At 41.8% G+C, this 25,549-nt stretch overlaps 1 protein-coding gene across 2 annotated transcripts in view; it reads right to left on the bottom strand.

Moving 5' to 3' along the window:
- Positions 1-22,969, bottom strand: part of grin2bb (glutamate receptor, ionotropic, N-methyl D-aspartate 2B, genome duplicate b) — a 136,830-nt gene extending 113,861 nt beyond the window's left edge. For both annotated transcript variants that reach the window (XM_026170716.2, XM_026170722.2), the window contains exon 1: positions 21,474-22,969. In XM_026170716.2, coding sequence (XP_026026501.2) covers positions 21,474-21,482 — 9 coding nt within the window. In that variant the 5' untranslated portion in view covers positions 21,483-22,969. The remainder of the gene's footprint in view (positions 1-21,473) is intronic.
- Between the last annotated feature and the right edge of the window lie 2,580 nt (positions 22,970-25,549).

Here is a 25,549-nt window from a genome sequence, read left to right as displayed (position 1 = left end):
GTTTAACACTTTAAATATGAACTGAAATATAAATTAATTAATACACAACAGTGATGATGCAAAACACGACCACCTGCAGAAAACGACAGTAACCACAGCCCACGTCAAGAGCTGGGACATATCAGATCACAGTACATTCAGAAAAACAGTCAATGACACATCAATTTGCAAAACAGGTCATGAACAGCCTGCAAAGTTTATCATCATCATGTTCTCATTTTTTCAGCTTTGCGAAAAAACATAAGAGAAACTTCAACAATATAACTCAGTTTACCTGTCGGTTTGCTGTAATTATAAAGAAACATTACTGTCATAAAACAAAAATGCGTAGGCACGGCTTCTCGAATTAGCCGTCCTACTTCGGTGGTATGGCAGAAAGGACGCTGTAAAACTGACAATAACACAGATAATAATAAATCATTTTGCTCTTGGGATGTGATCTTTTCTTGCAACCGAGTGCTTCCTGATGCAAAATACAGGAAAAAGCCAAAAGGTGTAGCCTAAATCGCTGCAATTCCATCCACTGAGCTTGATTGGACCCTTTTGTAGGTTGATTCTGGCCTGCGAGTCAGCTTTTTGACACTCTTTTATTAAGCTTGTAAGCAGCTGGATCTCACAGTCAACATCTTGCATATTGAAGGTGTAAATACCTGAGCTGTTTTGGCATGGGTTGCCAAGGTCCTGCTGTTTGAGAAAGGACAACCCCTGGCAACAGGGCTAGGATTCAAATCACCTCACAACTTAAGGACTTGAAATTGTGTCCAACATAATATTTTTTCCCAAAAGTTTGCACTGAGGAGTGTTCCTAAATACACTCCTCAGTTTGCCGACATCTGTTTTCAGTCTCACTACAGCTTTCCTTTCAAACGGGCCAGTAACTCGCCATTACGCTTGCCGGACATACACTATATTGCCAAAAGTATTCACTCACCCATCCAAATCACTGAATTCAGATGTTCCAATTATTCCCAAGACCACGGGTGTATAAAATTTAGCACCTAGGCATGCAGACTGTTTCTACTAACATTTGTGAAAGAATGGGTCGATCTCAGGAGCTCAGTGACTTCCAGCGTGGTACCATGAAAGGATGCCACCTGTACATCAAATCCAATCATTAAATTTCCTCACCAATATATATTCCAGAGTCCACGGTTAGTGCTATTATAACAAAGTGGATCAGATTTGGAACAACAGAAACTCAGCCATGAAGTGGTAGGTCACATAAAATCTCAGAGCTTTCTGCTCCGTCAATCGCTACAGACCTCTAAACTTCATGCGGTCTTCAGATTTGCTGAAGAACTGTGTGTAGAGACTTTCATAGATTAGGTTTCCATGGCCAAGCAGCTGCATTCAAGCCTTAAATCACCAAGCACAATGTAAAGTGCCGAATCCGGTGGTGTAAAGCATGCTGCCACTGGACTCCAGAGCAGTAATAATGTCTTTGCTCTTTGCTTTATGTTAAGGATAAGGCTAATAAGCCCAGTTCTGGCCAGGCTATCAAAATACAGAAAATTTGACCCTTTAACCGCAGAACAAGCTAAGTGACCCATATAGCTGGAAATAAAACCTCACAGAGAGAGAGAGGGCTGTGAGCTCTCATAGAGCATCAAGTGACAACGCCACATCCATTAAACTGTGCCGTGACTTCCTCGGAGGAACCCTGTGGCACACATCAAAGACAGAGCAGGAAAGAGAGGGAGTTTTGTGTGTTTGTGTGTGTGTAAGTGAGTGTGTGTGCGTCTCTGTTTTAAGGGAGTCATGATAGCACTGGGTGCATTTTGACAGATTGACAGCCTCACAGCTTCATGGACTTGCTGCCAGGCTAAGTGACCATTAGACACTCACTGAGTGTCTCTCCCTCCCTCCCTCCCTCCCTCCCTCCCTCTCCCTCTCCCTCACTGCTTCCACTGCTTTTCTCTCCTTAGCCCTCCAAACCTGTCTTTTTGGTCGCTCCCTTCAACCCTCTGAGACCCATTTGCTGATCTTTGAAGTCAACTGCAGACCTGTTAGTCAGTATTATTGCCGGTATTCGCTGCTACTATTAGCACATGTACAAAGATGAGCGGAGACGAGCATGGAAGGAAGAGGGGCGAAGGGAAAGAAAGTGGGAGAGATAGAAAAGGCAGAGGCGGGGTGAAAGATGTAAGCAGAGGGAGGTGACAGGCAGGGAGAAACACAATTAGTCATAGCCTGATGTGAGAATTGTGGTTTCTGAGTGCGCGCACATACAAGTGAACAGGGAGTGCAAATTTGGGCATATTTTCTGCACAGATAAAGATGAGGAATCCTAATGAGTATATGTTTATGCCTCTATTCTAAATTAAGCACAAAGGAGCACTTGAGGAGAGGGATAAATGAAGGGTAAGAATAAAAAGCTTTGTCTCTCTACCTCCTTCACACAACACCTTTGCTAATCTTTTATTTATCAAGCAGCCTGTGTGTTGCGGAGCTGATACAGTCAGCACCCATAGCATAAAAGTCCAAAAAAACCAAAAGAGGGAGAGAGAAGTTGTGAGCACTGCTGATGTCTGACAGAAACCAGCAAATCTGCGCTAAAAGAAAGAGGCCGAACCGCCTGGATGTGATCGCCACATACCAAAGAAAAAAAACCAAACAGTTTGTCTAAAAGGTCTAATTACCAGAGGTTTGTCAGGCTTAATTGCAGGTGCACATGCTAATTGTAAACGAGCTGAATTCTCCATGAAGACACCAGAGCCTAGAGAGAGAGAGGAGGAGGAGGAAGCGAGTGGGAGGAAGGCAGCAGAGAGAAGAGGAGAGAGAAGAGAGGGGCGAGAGGAGAGAATAAATAGAGACATACACAAAAGAGATGGAGGTGGAGGAAGGAACAGCAATAAGAAACCCAAAGGAGGGAGTGAAGGAGGGAGGCGTGGAAGGTGGAAGAAGGGAAGATTAAAAGAAGACATGATTACCATGAGATGATAAAAGAAGGACCAAGGGTGGGGAGGAGGTTAATGAAATGTTTTGGGGTCTATTTTTGTTTTGTGAAAGCTATAGTGTACAGTAAGTTGGATAAAAATGGCTGAACTTCTGAAAATGAGCAGATGAAATCACTCAGAGAGGGCAGTGGAGAGAAAGTATGAAAAAAATGTTTAAAATCCCACAAGAAGTGTGACAGCAGCAGGAGAGGGAGAGAGAGCGGAGAGACGCACAGAATCATCCGGGTTCCTGTGTAACGGCAGAGCTCGGTTTCCATGGTAACAATTCAAATATGCCTCCACATAACACCCTGGACAGGAAGATACACACAACCCGCACAGTACACTACATGCAGTGCGTGCCCTCTCCTAATAATACACAATTTACTTTTTATCTAAGCTGGCGCATATTGCCGGCGCCGACTCTCACTGACAAAAATAAAATACTTGTAACATAAAACAAACAGCACGAGGGCCCCTTCCGCGCAAACATGTGCACAACACCTGTGAGGTGAGTTAACGCGCTCCTGCAGACGGAGAAGATCCAGTCCTCCTTTTTTCTTTTTTTTTGACCGTCCCTCACATTAAAAATGGATGTCCAGAAGTGCTACCGGCAAATAAACAGAAATAACACGATGGATGGGAGCAGCCAGCCGGCAACACTGAGCGGGAGCGGCTGTGACATGTGGACTAATCAGACCTTCATGCAACGTCTCCACCGTCATTAACAGCCCCCCCCCCCAATTAATAACATTTAAACGCAGGGTGTCGAGAGTGGATTATTTACTCACAGCCTATTAGAACAAAACAGCATCAACAAATCCGAGCTGACATTTGAATCTATGTGCTCATGCGTGCCCATTACAGCGCACACACAGCAATTACAAAGAGAACATGGATAAGTGGCAATGGGCGCTAACACAAGACACTGCCATGAGTGCACTTCTTGTATCCAGTAATTTACTGCAGACGTGATTAAACGGCACGTGCAGACACAAAGCCCAAATGTGTGCTCCGTGGGTCAAACACGTTTCTGAAACCAACAAATTTTCGATACACCCCTCTGCCCTTTTGTCTCTCATTATGTTTCTCAGACAGTATGGGCTCAAAATGTGGTCATAAATATTTTGTACTTGTAAAAAAGATTTGTGTGTGTAAAAAAGATTTGTGTGTGCGTAAAAAAGATTTGTGTGTGCGTAAAAAAGATTTGTGTGTGGACTTAGAAAAAAAAACCCTGCAAGTTACAAGTACGGATTTTTGACCCTATTTTTCTTCCCTTCATCTGATTGGTCAATGTCATGTCAATCACAAATGTAACAATCCAATCAGAGAACAGATGGGTTTGGCTGTCGAGGGGCGCTTTTTTTGAACTGCAGGTCTTTGAAGGGAATAAATGCCCTTTTACATGCCAACCCAGTGTTTTCCTTCATCACCACGAAGGAAAGCAGTCTGTGGTCGTCCGAGTTTGGTGATTTTTATGTCACAGGTCTACGTGTTTAATACAGGGACTTCCACAGCCTTTTCAACAGCGCTGCGGACTGCGGGGTGGGGGCGGGCAGTGTTTTGGAAATGACAGTCTTCATTACAAAGCTTTCTTCGTTATGAATTAGCATACATGTTTTTATTGAACATTTGAAGAACTAGCAAAAAAAATAAACTCTTGTAGAGGACATAAAGTCAGAGATAGAAAAGACAAGGAGCAGGTGCATCTAGTACAGGTAGAGCTGCTGCAAAAGCCCACAGAGCCCAGCAGCCAGCGTAACAAATTCTGGATCCTTTGCTTTTAGTTAGCATTAGCAGCGTATCCTGCATCCGATGTGAAAGGACTTTTATGCTGCGCACTGTGACTCACAGCAATGGTCCTGGGTCAGCCCTGACTTTGTGTTAAACTAATCCTAAAGTAATAATGTTATTTCTAACCACTGACATACCACAACTTTATCCTTTCAACAGCTACTGAAAGTTAGGGGACCTAGCTGCTATCGGATATTTATATAGCGATCCTCCAGCTTCAAACGGTATCACCCTTCAAGGACCTGCAGTTCAAAACAGCGCCCCTCCGACAGCCAAACCCATCTGTTCTCTGATTGGATTGTTACATTTGTGATTGACATGACATTGACCAATCAGATGAAGGGAAGAAAAATAGGGTCAAAAATCCGTACTTGTAACTTGCAGGGGTTTTTTTTCTAAGTCCACACACAAATCTTTTTTACACATACAAATCTTTTTTACGCACACACAAATCTTTTTTACACATACAAATCTTTTTTACGCACACACACAAATCTTTTTTACGCACACACAAATCTTTTTTACACATACAAATCTTTTTTACGCACACACAAATTCTTTTTACACATACAAATCTTTTTTACACATACAAATCTTTTTTACACATACAAATCTTTTTTACACATACAAATCTTTTTTACGCACACACAAATCTTTTTTACAAGTACAAAATATTTATGACCACATTTTGAGCCCATAAGACAGGCATTGTTAAAGTTAAGCGAAACAGCTGTGAGGGAAACAGAGCCAGGTTTTATGGTGAAAACATGATCTGTATATAAAAGATGGCCTTAACAATGTCAAAAACTTGAATAATGGCCAATAGGGGACGACTCTGCTGATTACATAATTAAAAAAGCTTGAATATAGATGTCTATGACAAAAAAATGTCCTATTGGCTCGCATATTCTATTGCTGTGTTCTTGAATAAGTTGGAAGTCTAACTTTCCGAATCCCAGTTCTAATGTTAATCTGGAACACTCCCTCAGCTTTTACCACTTGGAAAGCTAGAGCAACCCCAGCAACTCTGAGTTAGTATTCCAAGATGGCAGCACTGGATGTAAACAGTAGTAAAACTGCAAAACCTTTCATTTATATTGCCACTGTTGTGTATTTATGACTCGTTAACTAAGCTATGCACAGAGCACTGACCAAGCTCTATCCACAAATGTCCTGTGCAGTGTTTTTAAGTGCAAATAAACAATTATTATGCTGTATTGCTAGTGATACCCGAATGGCTCTACATTGCTAAGAACCAACACAAATCCTGTTTTTCCTGCTCTTCCTGCAGTGTTCCGAGCTATCTGGAAGGCAGCATATACAACACAAAGGGCAACATTTGCAGGTGAAGAACAAAGCCAAAGAATGCAGTTCCTATAGGTCCCACTAGAGGCTGCCTCCAATGTGGATTCAGTTCTCATGTTAAAAAGTTTATAGCCAGGTACAAAAGATCAGATCAGAAAGAGTGAAAAGTGCAACACAATTCAGAGATGGAGAGAATTTGCCTTAAAAGTAAAAGTTGCACATTTTAAAACACGTTGGTAGTTCCAAGGAACAATTCTATTTTGAAGTCAATTTACCATTTGTGTCGCACTTTTCCAAGTTGTACTACTAGTACACAATATTTACAGACAAGCATGAAAAACTACAAGCAACTATGGCAATCTGCTAGCAACCAAAGCAATCTCTTTGGAAGTTTTTGGTGCAGCACCTTCTTTGCATCCAGTTTAATCCAGTGAGAGCCAGGAACCACTGCCAGCCAGGGAAGGATAACACATTTTTCCCTAGCAACTGGCAGTTGTATCACATATAATATTGTGGACAACTCTTAGGCAATCCACACCAAACTTGCTTTAAAAAGCCAAAATGGCAACAGTAAAAATGCTCAGCTTGAGGCTTCACAATATGACCTTGTTAACTAATGGGTGGTGGTTATGTCCATCTTTTGTATACGGTCTGTTTGTGAGTGAAATAAAGATAGCTCTTAATGAAAAATGTCCTATGTGTTGGTCCAAGCATGAGTGTAAATATAGGTCCAGAAATAGCTTCTTGCATTAGGTAACGCTATGTTAATTAGCCATGTGCTCATGTTGCTATTTGGTAATACAGAATTGATAATGTAAGGCTAGAGCAGGTGTGCCTCAGGTTAAGAGTGAACAGATTTATCATCAAGCCTGCAGTTGAAAAAATATTTTTTACTTATTATGAGCAGAAGATAAGGAGTGTGGATCTGGAGAATGGTTAAATCCTTAATACAGTCAGACATGTCATCCCTCCTGATTGAGTACGTGGCCTCATGTTTTCCCCAATGTGAGAAGATGAGTTTGTGCCCTCCCTACATGCACCAATACACACACGCACACCGTGAGGTTAATGTGCGCACAGCACCATCTGGGCTGAGCTAGATCATGCCAATAAGATGGCGCCATCAACCGTATCGGCCTTAACATTTACAAAGAACATTGATCACAGAAGTCTGTCAAATGGCACAGACCACCAATTGAATAACCAGAGCTGCATAAGACATGCAACTGCACAAGCTCGCCATCACAGGGCTCCAATCTGCCAGTGAAAAATCGACATGATCAATCAGTCCATCAATAGTTTGCTTTGATCAGCTTGTCCCCTGTCAATTCCCCCAATTTGTGAGGACTTTACTGGTCACATGTTTCCCATGGATATTGCAGTGGATTACAGACTCCAGGGTGTATGCTGCACAGGCTCTAAGCAGCCGTCTGAGACATTAAAACTCAAGCTGCCACTTTATTTGAAACATACGTAGGCCATCATTACCAGGCCCTGCTATATCCCTGGGGGCTTGATGTGGTGGGTTGAACTGTATAGTGACTGAAAGGCATTGTGGATAACATAAGCTGACAGGCATATCTATTAAGGAGCCCATTTACATTCAGTGGGTGGTCAGTTAAAGGTAAGAGTGGTACTTTTCTCATCCGAGCTGAAGCACACGCTGCATCAGACATGACTTATAAGTAATATCAAATTGCACTAAACTCGACGCTTTGGGGAATTAGAAAACTACTTGACTTCGAGGAATACACACAGTATGAGCCGACAGTCCAACAGCGGAAAAAAAATCTCAGCGTTGAGGGTTTTTATTTAATTTAAAGGTCTGGATTTCCCTCGGTGAGACGCAGCAGCAGGTGACAATGTTTGACATTTCTGCTTATTGTCGTAACTCCAACACAGCATCAATAATTCAAAACTGTACTCTATTAGCTGGTGGAGATTGGGAGACTGGTTTTTCAGCCACACAGGAGCAAATCAGCAACTGTCTCGCGTACTATATCTCAATGTCCAAAGGGGCCTTAAAATCACAGAAGGAAGCTAGTTTAAAATAGAGATGGACCGATCCGATATTACGTATCGGTATCGGTCTGATACTGACCTAAATTACTGGATCAGATATAGGAGAGAAATAAAAACTGTAATCCAATCCATTAAATATCACAAAAGCACCTCACAAAACTTGCCACATGGCGCAACTCAGCTGATAACCTTAGCAGGTCGGGGCAGCATGCGTAACATGATAGAGCGGCTTTGGAGTACTAGACCTGTTGGCGGTCTGGTTGAGCATTTGGAGCCTCGCTACCAAACCGGCATTTCATCTCTGAAAAAATTATCCAAGAGAGAAGTAAAGCAAGTGTGTAAGTTCATCTCTGAATGTTTGTAAAGCATTTACACGTTAAGCTTAACAACCGATACATGGAGCGACTGCCTCTCTCCCCCTCCCTCTCCTGTTGCTACTTCAATCATGACACTGATCAATGATCAGCTGATCGGCTTTTCTGTCGCGACTCTCGCCTCTCTTGTTTGTTTTTGGCCCACTTTACACCAGAAAGAGGAAACCAGCGGATAAACAACAGCAGCACGTTTAAGCTTAATAAGCTGTTGTTAGAATTTATTTAATATTATTTTCTACACCAGGATCCTTTTTTACGTAGCTGACAGCTGGTAACCAGAGATGGGCAGTAACGCGTTACTGTAATCTGATTACTTTTTTTAAGTAATAAGTAAAGTAAGGGTTTACTATTGCAAAAACGGTAATTAGATTATCGTTACAATACCTTGGTCACACTAGAATAAAAATAGGAGGGAAACTTCCTGACTCTGATTGCATTGCTATAAGTAGCTACCATAACCAGTTGGTCACCCAGAGATTGAGCTTGCAAGTTTGGCAATAATTCTGGTCATGCTTTATTCAAGGTAAATGTTGAACCCTTCATAGCCGCATAGCAAGTAGTTGGTGAGTGTTTTACTTCCATGCAAAATCCACCTAATGCACTTGAAAGGAGGAAACCTCTGTGCGACCAGTGTCACCAAGTGACACCAAGCAACCTCCTGCCAGGCATTTTTGCCTAGCGACCAGTCGTTGCCAGGCAGTCACTGACCGATCTCCAAGCTTGTGTGACTGGGGACCACAGTGAAAGTACCTATTGATCTTACGTTTTAGCTCAATGCTTCCATTCATGTGCTGGTGACATAATATGTATTTTAATTTATTTTAACTTTTTGCTGACATAATTTTTGTTATTTAAGCTGCTAAACGACACATTGAAGTGAAATTCTGAAAATGGGTTTTGAGCACTCACTCTCACTTTCATTTTGAGGACAGTCGTTTTCGGCGTTTCGATGTCACAGCTCTTTAGGATGTAACCCTTTTTATTTTTAACAGAATTAGAAAACTGACTCACGAGCTGTTTCATAGATGGAAAAGACGTGTGCTCCATGGAACAGCTTGTATTTCACCAAAAAGTGATGTGTCAGTCAGACTCATGTGACACCGTTGTATTCACTCAGGTAATCAGACATCATGCAGCTATAATGACTCTCCTGCAGAGGTGGTGGAAGCTAACAAAAGTTCTATTTACATCCTCTATAATTATTCAATTCACTCTCACAAAGTCTCACAAAGTCAACTGTCAGCGAGGCCTGGCTGTTAGCAGCAAAATACCCTGCCTCCCCACTGTACTGTTACAGTCATAACTGGATAAAAAGATACAGACTAAGCTGCTTTTGTTCACCGTGAAATCAAATGACCAGAACCAAATATGCCTCGGTCCATCTTTAAACGCTTCCCCACCCTGCTCTATCTGTGCCACTCCCGTTTACATTTTCCTAAATATTATTCACCCCTCTTAAACAGGAATCTAAACATCTTTTTAAAAGACGAAAGACCTTATTAAAACAGCCCGATCCTTTCATTTTTCAGCCAATATTTCTCAAACATGAACAAATTGTTTATTTGCGTGAACTATTTCCAGCTGTGGACGAATACTAAACACAAATAATAATTTGGTCCTCAAATGAGTATTTAAGGCTGCGGGATGGTGATTTAAAGACTAAAGAAAAACGTCAACAGCTACAGCTGTGTGGATATGCGTGTGTTCTTTTAAATTACAGCGGAGGGTCTGTAAGGAATAAACCATGTAAACCACATCGCACTTGTTAATTGGTTTTTGCCTCATATCAGGAATGCATTGACCATTAGATAAATAGCCTCTTGCACTGAATCATGCTGACACTTTGGATGCTTCAAGATTTTAATTTAGTCACTGAGTGGGATGAGAGAGGCTGAGAGAAAGCAGATAAAAAGATATATAGTTTTGAAAAAGAAAGTAGACCCTCTGAAAGTTCTACGGTTTTACATATTAAAGCAATAAAAATAAATGTTTCTCTTTCAGTTTGTAAAATACAACCTCAGATGAACAACAAAATATGGCCTATTATACCTAAGCCAAGAAGCAGAAGCAGTGTGTGAAATCTAAGTACACCTTCACAAACGAGAGGGTCAGTAACACCAAGGTGCTGCTAGTCAAATGCACTTGATTACCTGATCATCAGCAAATGTGAGGACCTCCATGAAAGCAGCAAAAGCGGTTTTGGTAGTTAGTAGCAATTGTAACCACCCATCAATCTCAGAAGGCTTATAACACTATTTCAATTTGTAATCTTTGTATAGTTAGAAACATCTTCCCAAGCGTCGATGTCCCAGGAAACCTACCACAAGGTCAAACCCTGCAATCCTCAGAGGAATTGCAAAAAACCTTGAGAGCCACTTCACAGACTCCATAGGCCTCAGTTAGCATATGAAATGTTAAAGTTCATGGCAGAACAGTTAGAAAGAGACTGCACATGTATGGCTTATTTGGAAGGGTTACCAGGAGAAAGGCTTCTCTCTCTGAAAATAACATAGCAGCAAAGTTTAGGATTGCAAAGGTGCAACTGAACACAAGACTTCTGCAAAAACCATATCTGCACAAACACCTCACAGCAGCTGTTAAGCACAGTGCCGGTGAGGTGATGATCTGGGCTTGTTTTGCAGCCACGGGACCTGTGCACCTTGCTGTCACTGAGTCCAACCCCAAACTCCTTTGTATACCAAAGTATTCTAGAGTCAAATGTGACACCATCTGTCCGGCAGTTAAAGCTTGGCTGAAAATGGTCATGCAACAGGATAGTGATGCCAAGCACAGCATACTGCAACAGAATGGCTGGAAAACAAAAGAATGAACGTACTGGAAAGTCCAGACCTCAAATCACTTGAAATGCTCAAGACAGCTTTCCAAATGTGAATCTCCACAAACTTCAATGAACCTAAGGAACGTTGGAAAGAAGAGAGGAGTAAAATCTGTTTAAGTAATCTTTAATACTTCTTCCCTACCGACTAATCTGTCACCTTGCGCACTGCGTTGCATACGGGCCAGAATGGCAGAGAAAAATCACTGCCTTATTGAAGAGGGTCTTGGGTGTTTCATTAAGTGCACTTTAGTTTGGTCGAGAATCCTCTCCCTGCTAATTGCACTTATAACGAGACGCACTGTGGATCTCTACTGTTGTACTGAAGCTGCCTCAGCCCTCGAAACAACATTATATGGTCTCTTCATCAGAGGCAAATAAACTGACTGGGACAGAGAGTGCGCACACGCGGACAACAGAATATACACACTCAGGCAAAGGGACGATGACAAACACAGGGTTGAGGCAGGATCCATCTATCCCCTGAGGTCTTCATTACCTCATTGAAGCCATTTATTCCACTGAGGTTACACTGCCACAGCAGTCCAGGTCCTTTAGAGCCTCATAGGGTCTGGACCACCTCTGTTTCGTCGGTGCATGCTTCTGCAATATGTATGTAATGGTACAATAGCCTACAGTGCACACTGTTTTTTCTTTTTCTTTTTAAAAAGGGTCTTGTAACTCACTCTGATACAATGTGCTACCCACAGCACAGTGTATAAAAAGCCACTCACACCATGTTTTCAACCTCGGCTGAAATGTATTTTCGCAGGTTTCTTTTAGTGGCCTTTCTGAAAAGCAGAAACATGATACCGTAGTTTTCCATCCACAAGCAATTTTGGTCTCAACTGCTTCTCTGGTGGCACAATCTGAGTGTTGAACAGCTACAGCTCTCTTGAGGATTTGATAGCAAGCCTGTGGCATCAAGGGAGTAGATAAAATAACTCAGTGGCTATCCACTCTGTCTGTTTTATAATTCCCCTTAATTACCTGAGGCCACAGACCTTTGAATTCCTCTACTACACATCGTCATACCTCCTCCAGCATCGGCAGCTGGTCTGCCCTCTCTGTGCCAAGAAGACAAGTCATTTTGTTGGATTTACTGAGCTGTTGTGCAAATATAATACCCAGACTGTCAACCACTGATAACAAATATTACAGGAAAAAATGTCCTTGATGTGTCTTAGAGCGAGTCTAAACGCTCGGCACCAAACCTCTCAGCTCTGTCAGCTGGTCACCATTCAAATAACATCCAGAAAACATCTGCTCCAACCTCTGGCCAAGTTTTCCTCAGTGTGCGGATGCACGTGTCACACCGAGGGCTATGGTGTGTTTCTGTTTTGTTTTCTCCCTTGCACGTGGCAAAAGGTGGAAATTTTAGCATCTCTAAAAGAGTTTTGACTTTCCATCGAAAGAAAATCAGAAGGACAAAGCTTGTGACTCTGAACCTGCCAGACAACACTGTTTTGCTTGTTTTTTTGTGATTATCTAACCAGAGTTTCTGAAGTACAGTCATTAAAAATCTTGGCCACAGACAGAAGAAAAGACTGTGGAGTTCTGCAGATCCAGCAGAGACAGACAAGCTTATTCCTTAAAACGTGACAACACAGTGACAGAGCTGCTAATGATGAGGACACTGCATACAGACAAGCTGCACAATGCAACACATCAGCTGAAACATTCAGATTAACACATGAGCACCGCATGAAGTGTTACGCTTAAATGTGGATAGCAGATATTTGCAGTATTAGAAGATTATGGTGTTCAGTATTAATATATTATATATTTATTCTTTAAAAGGTTCCGTTTCTGTTGTTTCAGTTTAGTTTGAGATTGTCGTGATTACACAGTGAAACGGCTTTAGGGGATTTATCCAACTAGGGCAACAGTTATTTTTATTACTAACTGATCTGCAAGTTTTCTTCAAATTGCTGTCCAAACAACTCATAATCCAATGATATTAGGCTTACAGTTAAATTAAAACTGAGCAGCAAATCCCCACAACTGAGAGACTATCTCATAATGGGCATTTTTACAGAGGGAAAAAAACCCATCAGTTAATCAAACTGTTGGTAATTTCTAATCAGCTCCTCTTTGTTTAAAAATGGTCTTCACAGTCTGTGTACAGTATCTCCTGTAAGGATGAAACATTCTATTTCTGTGGGGCTGTTTTTTAAGAATAACTACAACTACATGGTGGCTTTTTAATAAAACGTATTCCAACTGTGAACATGTGTGTATTTAATTAAAACCCAGTAAGCTTAACAACATATCTTAGAGGTAAATAACCTCCATGCAGTACCGCCAAGGCTTTACTGTGACCAGCTGTAACACAGTGGTTTTATATTTACCACTTTATATTTTATATTTACCACATCCACACGCTGTTTAGTGTCAGGCTGCATCCACACGTATACGGTTATTTTTTAAATGAGAGATTTTTAATCTAGTCTACATGAATGCACGAGAGCATATCAAACAAACAGGTAATATAATCAGAACACTAAAAAACGTCTGGCTTATCAGAAGCCTATAAACAACAACACAGGCCGATGTGAAGAAAAGAACAGATAAAGTGTGCACCTTGTACAACAAAATCTTTATTTTGGGTTTCTTGGATTATATAGAGTTTCTGAAAATCTTCATCTTAAAAGTCCTTTTTGGAGTCTTTTATTTTTTCAAAAGCTCCATTTTCATTGACCTAAAACACAATTTATGTGTAGATGAAAATCCAAAAAGCTAAGAAAAAGCTGCATTTTCCAAAATATCCCAGTCTGTTACTTCCTGTTTTACTTTGAAGGTTTTGGTTTCACGTCCTGTTCTTTTCCCACCTTTTGTCATCGTATAGTTCATAGTGCTGTGCCATACTGCACATTTTAGTATCAATCAGTATCAAGTAAATGCAGGGAATTGCAGATACCAGTACCGATGCTAATACCTTAAGCCTATAACGCCAGTTTATGCAGGGCAGAGCAGTGTGTCATGGTTTATGAGATGAACCATCATCACTTGTGTGATGTATTTTGAACCTGGATTTTTTTTGGTGACCTTGAATGTAAATGTGTCTGTCTTTGAATCCCTCTGGGTCAGCTTCTGCTTAACTGTGCTATAGGCAATAAATAAAACAGAGGTGACAGTCAAAACACGTATATTTCTTTCATTTTAAAAGGAACAATTTATTTAGCACAATTCAGTGGGCTACTGAACCTGATGGACTTTGTTCAGTAACAATTTATCGATGCTATCATGCTAGTATCAATCCAATATCACTGTCAGCATTGTTATCAATACTATCGATATTTAGATTGATCCACCTACGTCTAATAGATGAGCTGAACTGCTTTCATCTGCGTCTCATCCACAGTCATCTCTGAGTGTGTACGCTGCACAGTCCTGTCTTTCCCTTTGTCATCTGCTTTGTGTCACGATGGTCCGCTGTGCATTCCTGGACTCTTTGGATTAAACTTTTCTTGTAAACACTGTCGACTGAGTACATTACAGTAAGTGCAATCAGCAATCAGGGTTGATGATTTTAGAATTGTTATATCTGAGGGTAAATCCACTGAAAGTGTACACACATAGTATTTTTCTGTTAAAAACCTTCCCACCAGTACATTCTCCATCATTTGGGTTGGCCTTTACTGAAAACTCTCAGGAAACAGGAAACTGGTTTTAAATAAAAATAGTATCTGTAAAGCGATACTGGGTGTACTTCCAGTTTACTTCTGAGCCTTTGTTATGTCTCAGCTCCAATATTTTCCTGCTATTCTCCTCCAAATGGATGGTTTTTGATGGGCTGAGGGTTTCAACAGATGTGGGAAAAACTCTATTGCTGAATCTAAAAGCATCACCCAGAATGTGGTGAAGGAGACTTGTGGTTTTTTTCCTGAAAGGCAACTTGTGTTTCTTTGTTGCGGGTATTTGTGTATTGTATATCATGTTGTAGAGCTTGCATTTTATGTTGTATCTGTGGCATTTGTAAAATGTATTGCGTTTGTATGGCTGCTACCTTGGCCATGTTTCGCTTTGTCAGGAAATCTCAGCTTAATGGGGCTTCCTGGTTAAATAAAAGTATGTAATGAATGCTAAAAGATTGTTTTGGGGGTTTTTTTTGTTGAATTATTTGGCCTACGGAGCCCTGCACTTGGATCTCCAATGTTCTCTTCAGTGAATCATAACATCAGGTCAGTGTTTTACCCGTGAAGTTCACCTGTGAGTGCATCGCAGGCGTGCACGGCTGCTGTTGCTGGAGGTTTTCAGGAAACATCAGTGCGTTTTCTAGTTTGAATATTAATGTGAGAGCTTTCTTTCAGCTCTTGGAGGCATTTGATGACTGATTGCAACAAATGTCGGGAGGGGCAAATTGAAATCTTTTATACACTGAGGATGTGATCTGCCCTCTGCGCTTGGCTCACACACACTCCTACACTTAGACCTAAATCTCGCAGAAGCGCTCACCTTCCAGTTTACCCTCCCGAGAGGTTAACTCTACCTTTAATCCTCCTCTCTGTCTCACTGATCACCTGTTCCACAGCTTCATTAAGGGGAGAAGAAGAAGAAAAAACGCTGACAGCCGCAGCTCCTTCCCCAATAAGTACATCTCGCTGCTTCTTGTTCGGCTCTGTATTTGAGCGGGGGCATTTTCCTCCTCATTCCTGCAGCTGTCTGCGCTTCAAACCCACTCTCGGTCTCAAGTCACGGCTAATTAATTGACAAGTTGCCCCCACTGAGGGTCAAATGGAGACAGATTCACTGACACTTTGAACAGGTTTGGCAAGTAGATACCACCTGCTGTTAACACTGCTAAATATAAACAAGACGGCACGGCACAGCAAGCCCTGCAGTAAAATCCTGATTTTACCTTACAGAAGATGGAAACTATGTTACTTTCTTATCCAGCAGGTGGTGTTTCTAGCATATCTGTAAATAAATTAGCCATCTGGCAGCAAGTTTTGTGTTCTGATGAGTGCCATCACACAAACCTATTTCTTCTTTTGATTCTAATATATTTGTTCCTTCTCTATCTTTCATCATCTCCCTCTTTGAAAACATAATTATCGCCTTATAATCCCCTCTTAGCGAAGTCATCTGCACAACGTGATTTCTCGGGAGTCCCGGTGTCTCTTTCTTGTGAGCCTTTTGAGGACAATATCATCAAATATGACTCAATCTTATTCTGCTATCTAACCCTCCATCAGTTCTACTTGTCTCTGCACCTCGGCCCTCGGTGCCAGATCTTGTCTTTTGTTTCAGTCTCTTCTATCTGTGTTTTAAAAAGAAAACCGATTAAAAAAGCCTCTCGCTCTAGTCCCTGCCTGTCGGTGGAGGAGCTTCAAACAGGCTCCCCTTGGCATGACATAAAGAGTGACTGTTTCTGATTAAATCTCTCCATGTGTGACAGTCAGATCGTGTTATTATTGAACACAGGAAGGATGAAAGAGCCATTTCTAGCTGAACTTCTGCATCTGATACCTTGACGAAAAGAAAAGTATTTCCACTGAGGTAGCTGCAGTGTATATGGTGAGCAGAGCCTGCACAAACAGGCCAGCAGAAATGGTGTCGAGAGCACGCTCAGTTACAGAACGTGGGTAGCGGCGGCATCACAGCATCGGGCCCCCTTTTCTCTATTCTTAGCTCTTCCTCCTTCTCTCGCAGTCACACATGACTAGGTACTGAAGAGGAGAGGTAGAAGAGGCATCTTGGGTTTCTCTCACTCTCTAATAAAAATGAGATTGCGTGTACACTTTGTGTTATCACACTGTCTGTATGAACCACCAATCACCATTTTAATCTATCTTTTATTTTTTTTATCATGTGAATGTATAAAAGTGCAACTGACTGTCCAAATGACAAAGTTCTACGCTGGGCTGCCATTGTTTTCTATTGCTATGCTATTTCTCCAGCTAAATACAGACCACTTTTGGCCCGGGCAGTTTAATTATTCATCGCTTAATTTACATGCCACACAAACACGTATAAATATGAACCCCGTATGTTGCGGTAAACACATTTAAATTGCCATTTTATGTTGCCAAAGCTAGATGTAGCACAGGTTAGGCCAGGCATTACAAATGATGTAACACCAATACAGCCGTAAATATCAAAAGATGCTCGATAAAGATGTGAAATAGCTGGTTATCTAAAAGCTGATTCTCACAGCCAGATGGTTTCTGGGCTAAGAGCTTATATGCGCAGATAAAGACCAATAAATGAAATTTATTGGATGTAAAAGTAACATCTGGTTGACAGCGCATATAATCAGAACCTCAACACAATGGGTTCTTATTATGGGGTGACAATGTCTCTTGTTTTCTCTCATATTTGTATATATTTCTCTTGTTTGCTAGAGAATGGATTTGAGCTGATAGAAACAGGAACTTAAATAACCACTTGTTGCAACCAAGGTATGCAGAAGAGCATCTCTGAAACCTGTCAGACCTTGAAGGAGATGTGCTACAGCAGCAGAAGACCGGGTGTCATTCCTGTCCCCCATGAACAGAAAGTGAGGCTGCTGTTCACTCAGCATCGCCTGCTGTCAGGTCGTCTAATTTCTCGGCATACCTTTGGGCCCTTTAGTACCAACTGAGCATCATTTAAACGCCACAGCCTGCCTGCGTACTGTTGCTGACCATGTCCAAACCTTTGTGACCACAGTGCACTCATCTTCTGATCGCTGATTCCAGCAGGAAAGCATCGTGTCACAAGGCTCAAATCATCTCACCAGATCACAGTTCAGTAGACCACCTTTGGGAATTGGTGAAGTGGGAGATTCACATCATGGTGCGGCTGACACATCTGCAGTAACTGTGAGATGCTATCGTGTCAACATGGCTCAAACTCTCTGAGCACTTATTGAACATTCTGATTCTTGCCTCCTGTACTCGATGCAAGCAGCACCCTCACCTAAGACACGCTGAAGTGTTTTTTAGCAGTAGCCTGCTGTGTGCTAAATATTAGAAAGTATGACTTCACAGTTCATGTGTCACAGACATGAGTCTCACCTAAGCTTCTCTCTCTTTGTTCCCTGTTGCAAGATTTCTTTTTGATGCGATGACAAAACAGCAGCTGGGTGTGAGTTTGACATCACTTTTACACCAACAAAAAGCAATTTTAACCTCACTGTTTGTCTACCATTTAGACACCTAATCACCGGGAAACTGCTCAGTGGGTCGGCCCAGGGACTTTACAAATTCTGACGAATAAATAAAAAGAACAACAAATCACCTGAGAGATGACGCGAGGAACCAGTCGCTCTGCATAACAATGAAAAATTAGGCTGTTTGTTGACCGTAAAAAGGCAACTCCCGTACAGCTACTCGTACCGTCGATCAAGCGAGCGAGCAGAGGTGCCGCAACCAGAACAGAACAATGTTACTCCTACAGCGTAATTTAGAAGGAAAGTCAGACTAAAGAGCTTTCGCTACATGTCGTCCTACCTAATCAGCTCTGAAGGGCCTCACTTGAAGGTGAAGTGAAAAGCTGGCCGTCATCTCAAGAGAGGAGGTACAATTACTATTAGAAATTCACATGGCTACGCTCTGAGGGTTTCTCACCTGCACTGAGCGGGTCAACCGCTGCGTGGAGTGAGTGCGAATGTTAAATTGTTGGTTTCAAAGTTGATGAAACTTGGATCTAAAGCTGTCGTTCGTCAGCCCACCGGTCGTCGATAAGCACGGTGGAAGGGGGCTGCACTGAAATGCATTCAAACTGATAACGTGGCAGCACGTCTTATCTGTTCAATCTGGTTTCTAATAAGGTGTCAGAGCTGTTAGGTGTTGCGTCAGTTCTACCTTCAGGCGGGACTGTTGTATTTACCTGAAATATTAACACAGTAAGATGCTGTGAGGACCTGCGTGCCAGGCAAACTAATTGGAAGCATGGAAGCAGAAAAAAAAATACCGAACAGGATACACATGGAAGAATCCAGATTTCAGCTGTGAACTGGCGACTGAGTGAAGAGCATCTTTTCAGAGGTTTTTTTTTTTTATCATTATACACGAAGGAAGAACCCCACAAATGCATGGGTGGATGAGGAATTTCTGCACCTTAGCTGCTTTGCACTTCTGCCTCTCCCTCTCTCTCTCTCTGGCTCTGGGTAAGCAATAAACACCAGGCTGCTCAGCACCTGTAATCCTTCGACGACTCAATCAACATTTGTAAAGCTGGTCACATGAGGCTCGCGTCCAAAACTGACTCAGCCGGCTGTCTCTGAGCTCCAGCATCAAGATCTCGGCTCGGTACAGTCATGGCAGTTCACTGCTGCCACTCCGTTCACGGTTCACCGATCAAACTAAGGGCCACGCTTCCCGCCTGACAAGAGAGCCAGTGCTCAGATCCAGTAATCCTCTCTGCCCAACCCGCCCTCCGGAAAAACACGCAGCATCACAGCGGCACAACAACAACGCACACCCCTCCAAGGCCTTGCTGCTTATGCACTCCGAGGTACATCTGTCTACAAAGCTGCCTCCTTCATCCAGTGTCAGTGAAGCTCCCTCAGGATTTGGCGCCTGCGCCTGGATCTTTGCCTGTTTTTCTTCCTTTTTCTTTTTTGTCTGCCACGCCTTAACCCCTCTCCTGCTCGCTGTCATCATAACGGAAAATCAGAGTGTTGAAATGGAAAACGAAGTTTTGATTGAAATACTGTGGGCAGGAATTTGGACACCGCGGAGCCTGAACAGCATATGTTAATAAGTGAGCAGAATACAGCCGGTACATTGTTGAAGCTGTTGTGTTTTGCGAGGGAGGGACACACCAGCTGTCACACCTCCTCCAAGTCACGCTTCGGCAAAGACGTGCATCATAATCAGATAGTTACATCAGACTCCTGTGAGCCGGCGAGCGCAAATTAGTTCAAAGATTTGGGAGCGTAAACTGGCCTCACCCGTTGCTAAACACCAATCCGGCCAAGAATCTAATCCGCGATGCCACCAGGAGACAAATCCTAGAGCTGCTCTGCTGGCAGGAGCCGGACGCAGTGACAGAACAAAGGATTTTGCACATATTCTGTTTCAAAACTGTCGAGGAAGACACGAACGCACTTTCCCCTGATCTAACGGTGCGCTCTGTTGCTAATGAAAGCCATGCAAATTCTCCTTTAAAGGCTTATTTTACTTGCAGCCTCTCAGACACCTCGTTCCATTGTCTTTCTGCGCCCCTCCAACTTTTAAATATGCCTTTCATCGGTCGAACTCCTGAGCGGCTGCCAGGAGCACGAGCTCAGCAATAAAATCGGCTTCAGCTTCCTCCACTCTGTTGCTTTATGCAGTCACTATTGTCTAGACCTGTTTTCCCTCGTAAAGCGGCACAACTCCTCGTTTTGAGGTGCTTATTGAAGCTAGTGTCTCGTTATCCCTTATCTCAACACCGAGCTCCCTCACAAAGCACCACGAGAAAGAACAAGTGACAAAAACAAAAAAAACCCACACACACGCAATTTGTACTTTTTTTCCTTTTGCACTATAAATGTTTTGTTTCTTCTGTTTCTTGTGATTGCTCACTCTTACTGAAAATAAACATGGCCACAGAAAGTGACTTACCCTCTAAAACAGGCCTTTTGTTAAGCAATGTGCATGAATAGAACTGAAGATTTATTTAAACTGCATGAAAAATGTGCAGTGTTTTATTATCAGACCTTTTTTTTTAACTATACGGAAAAATACATTTAGTTTGACCCGATCAAACCATGAAGGAAATCCTTCATATTTCACAAAGCGGCCATTAAGCCATTATTTCCACCTCCTCTCGTAGTTTACATGACCTGAAATTATCATGAACGAGGGCAGTTTCTAAGAAGGTTAAATAAGGGTTGAGTTAATCGCAACTGCCGGATATCAGCGGTCACAGTGGTGGCAGCGTTTCAGATGTTACAGTACATGTGAAAGTTCATTAAGTTGATTAAAGTAGTAAAAGCTGTGAAATGTGAGAAAAACAAGGCAATCTAAGTCAATTTTCAGTGGGAAATGCCACCCATTTGCAGCCTCTGAAATAGAAAGAATCTGCATTTGCATGGCTGCTAAATGTCATTTTAAATTGCACGTCGTTTATATTTGTGTGTGTCACCTTAGACTCCGCTGAGCTGCTGCGATAGAGATTTTATTCACCATTTTCTGATTCCCCGGCTTATCAAAGATGTAATTTGGGGTGAAGTTTTAAGCGATACCCATGGACACATATGCACAGCCCCAATTACTTAAATCACTGGCCTACCTTGAACATTGCCAGCCCGGATCTCCTCTCTACTCTTCAGAACTGGCATGATGGAGTGATCTGGGATTCGACTCCTCCTCTCATAGCCTCGGATGAAGGGATGGTGGACAGACGAAGGCACACGCGGAGGGCTGAAAAGTGAGGTCTAGCAGGCTGAGGGATGAGCAGAGTTGTGCTTGATGGGTGGAGAGGGGTGACGCTTGGGCTGTTATCAGTGTGAGGGGGTAGTGGTAGTGGTGGTGGTGGTGGTGGGGTGGGGGAGAGCAGGAAGGTTTAAAAAACCAAGAACAAAAAGTCTAATCTGCAAAGAACCAGATCCAAACTGGCTGAAAAATGCTTTTCACTGAGCGTTTTAGAGGAATTTAAAAACGGATCATCAACTCAAAATGTCAGCACTCTTATGGGGAAGAAAAGCCGAATGATGGCGAACGGAGAGTGTCGAACGGGCGGACTTTCATTCGTCTTTTTCCATCTGATTGTCTTTCCTCTTCCTCCAAAGTTGGTGATGCAGGTCTCCTTCCTCAAGTCTGCAAGTGTGTGAATACTGTTGCCGTGGAGATGAGGAGATGAGCAGCAGTGTGTGTATATGTGCGCGTACTCTTCGTCTTTTTCTTCTTCTCCTGCTTCCCTCTATTCCTTCTTCTGTCGCTCTGTGCCTTTGCTTAATTTAGCCAGTCATGATCCTCGGCTTGCCGGCCCGCTCCTCGTCTGAAAGAGACAAGGAAAGAGTCAGATGGCCGAGTAAGGCTGCGGATGGCTGAAAGCCACTGTGTACACAAGTCAATTGCCTCTGAGGTCAAGGCTTAACTCAGTCAAGCCGCTGTGTCTACATGCCCCTTTCACTGCAATCTGAATGTGCTGAATGTTGTTACATTGTTGTTGTTGTTGTTTTTTCACAGGAGATACTTTTGGTAGTTTTTTTTCCTTCTCAGGCCTTTATAAGGTCTGCCTGTACTCAATAAACACGCTGGCTTTAAGGCTCGTTATTAAATTAATGAATCAATGCAACACTGATTTTTTTAGGTAAACTTGTTTGTTTCCTGTTTTTACACAGATCTTCCAGGGCCGACAGAGTAAAGCAGCGTAGGCTAAAGGTGGGAGGATCAACCCAAATATCGACAGTATTGAAAACAACGCTGGTATAGGTGTCGGACTGATACTAGCACAATAGGATCGATACTTTGTTTCTATCCTCTAACTTCAGTATGCCTGTTGAATTGTGTTGAAAAAATAGACCTCAGACATGCAGTATGAAAAATGTTTAAATCTTTTTATGTTGACTGTCACGTCTATTTTATTTTTAGCATATTTAAACAACAGAAGCTGACCTAAAGTGCTTTAGAGACAGCGCCATTTACATTCAAGGTATCCAAACAAAAAACAACCCCAGTTTCAAAATACATGAAAATCTGAAAGGTGTGTTTTTAATTGTGATGTAATTTGGCACATGAACAGCTGATCACAGGAATCATCCAGCCTGCTTCAGGAAATAAATAAATAAATAAATAAATCCAAACTTTCCTAACCTTAATGATCTAAACCAGTCTCAGGGATAAAAAGCCTGCAAATCACCCCTACTTTGTCTTTCCCATGAGTCTGAAGACATACATCTGCATACATTACTGAAAGATGATATCCTTTCAGGGATGACAGCTTAAATTCTCAACACTATCAGGGTCATTTAAGTTAAAAAAGTGTGATCTGGTTGTTTGGGCTCTCTCCTCATGCCAGGCAGCTCTCTGTCTCTCTCTCTCTCTCTGTATTACCTCCCTGTCGTTTGCATCAATGGTGAAAATAAAATTAGGGCTAAAGTTCTTTTGAACCAGAGAGCTCTGACTTTCTGCTTGTCCTGTCCTGCATTCATTAAACAGCGACATTGTCATGCAGATTATAAGCTTCAGATATTGCATGCCTTTACCTTTATCTATTTTGTTGATTTTGCTATTGTTTCTATGAATAAAAATATAAAAATAAAAAGCAGGATTGGCTTTGAGGTATCTAGGACAACGCTCTTTGGGCGAACTACTAGAGGCGTAACTTATTCTGCAAGTGGACTAAGAGTAGTGGCATAGAGTGGACCAAACTTTGAAAGAAAGGCCAAAGTGGCAGAGATACAATCAAGAACAAAATCAGGGAGAGAGAACACAGAAGGTGGAGATTAAAGAGTCGAAGTGACAGGCTTTGTATTGAGGCTAGGCTAAATTTGGGCGCAGCATTGTGACTCAGGTTGTGGATTTTAATTTGACCCTAAATCATCGTCAGCTGATCTTTTGGACTCCTACGTGGTGTCTTAAAGGGGAGAAGAAGGTACAAGTAAAAAACAAGTGGACGTCATCATCAGACAGCAGGTTGAAAAACACAGTATATACGCAGGACTTCTAACTGGTGCAGCAAAAGTTGGATGCAGCCATGCAGATGCATTATTTAGCTTTCCGTGCTTGCTTTTTAAAACAGCGGGAACGGATAAAGCCTAGGCTGTTAGAGACATGAAACATTTATGGGAGGAAATTAACAGCACTGTGCATTATTCTACGAAAGAACAAGCAGAGCAACTAATTATTATTTACACACTACAGGAACATTTTACTTAATATGTACAAATAACTTTGAAAGTAAGTTATTTTTTACAAGGAAGTGTTTAAGAAGTGTTAGAAATCATAGTTAAATGTTCACGGTGAGTTGTTTTTTTATACAGAACTACGTGAACTTCTTTTTAATGTTGGCATTAATTGTACATTCATATATTAAATGAATGTTACATTTGGTTTGTAAGCTGAATTAAATGGTTTTTCCTCACTCTGGGTCGGACATCGCATAAAAAAATTGAATAAGATTCACCGGCCACCACTGACAAACTTCAAAACACTGATTAAGTTTTAACGGACTGCAATTCAAAATTGCAAAATGTTTTTGTGTATCGAGTAAAAGCTCCACTAAGGACCAGAGTTGCTGCAGCGCATCAGTCTCGTGCTCTGTGATGGCTTGGTCACATTAGATGACCACCAGCTTGTGACCTGGAAAAATCAGCGGTTCCCAGTTGCAACCAAAGACAAGGTCACCCAAACATCGAGCACGCAACATCCTCATCATCTGGGCAACCACTTTAGATTGAAAGGTGACTGCGGAGGCAACCTGTCTCCAAAGATTCGCAGCCCACCACAGTTTGCGGAGGAATTTTTAAATTTCTGTTTTATCTCTCTGAGGTTAGAGCTCAACTCTGAATGTAAGGAGTTAATGTGCATTGCTGTGTATGCAGATAGCTGCGCATTTGAGATTCATCACAGTCAACTGATCACAAACATGTTGCACATTAATAAGGTCAAATTCCCAATTTGACCTTATTAATTTACAGTCTTGATGCATCGAGGACAGTAACTGGTCCCCATCTATGCATAACCATTACAAAGGCAAGAAACCTGCAAGTTCATTGCACATGGTCGCAGTCTCAAATCACTAAGTTCCCTTGTGGTGGTATAAAATGATGTAATGATCCATCAGTATTAAAAATATCTAAGCTGTAGCCTGACTAATGTATGCTATGTCTAGTTTTTCATCCTTTAACAGATCTTTACTGGCACACGCTCATAAGATGGGATATGCCTATTTCTGGCAACATGTGCGTATTTATTGCATCTTGAAGTAGATGCAGGATATGTAGGTACACAGAGTTTAGCCCTTAGGAAAACTGTCAGAGGATATGTGCATGTGTAGAATTTTAATCCCGTCTGGCAGTGAAATGAATTATTCATTCAACAAATTTTATTTACAAAAATCCATCTTTCTCTCTGACTCCTTCTAATTATCTCTGACTCTCATAGTGGCATTAATATGATTCTGATGGCTTGACTCGTAGAATAATGCGGTACATCCTTACATAAACCTTTTGCATTAAACAACTGGACAAGGCTTATTTGTTTATTCATTTAGTATCCTCGCTATGAACCAACAGCTTCTCAAAATATTGAATTATGCAATCCCAGAGAGCCATTTTATGGATGTAAATGTGAATGCTTTTATGGTTATGTATACGTAACTCAATATTACTCAAAATGAACAGTGGCTAACTGATTACTTGT

This window comes from Astatotilapia calliptera, chromosome 6 (assembly GCF_964374335.1).
Source record: "Astatotilapia calliptera chromosome 6, fAstCal68.1, whole genome shotgun sequence".
In the NCBI taxonomy this organism is placed as follows: Eukaryota; Metazoa; Chordata; class Actinopteri; order Cichliformes; family Cichlidae; genus Astatotilapia; species Astatotilapia calliptera.
Note: the sequence above shows the minus strand (reverse complement) of the source record. Positions and strands in the feature narration are given on the sequence as shown.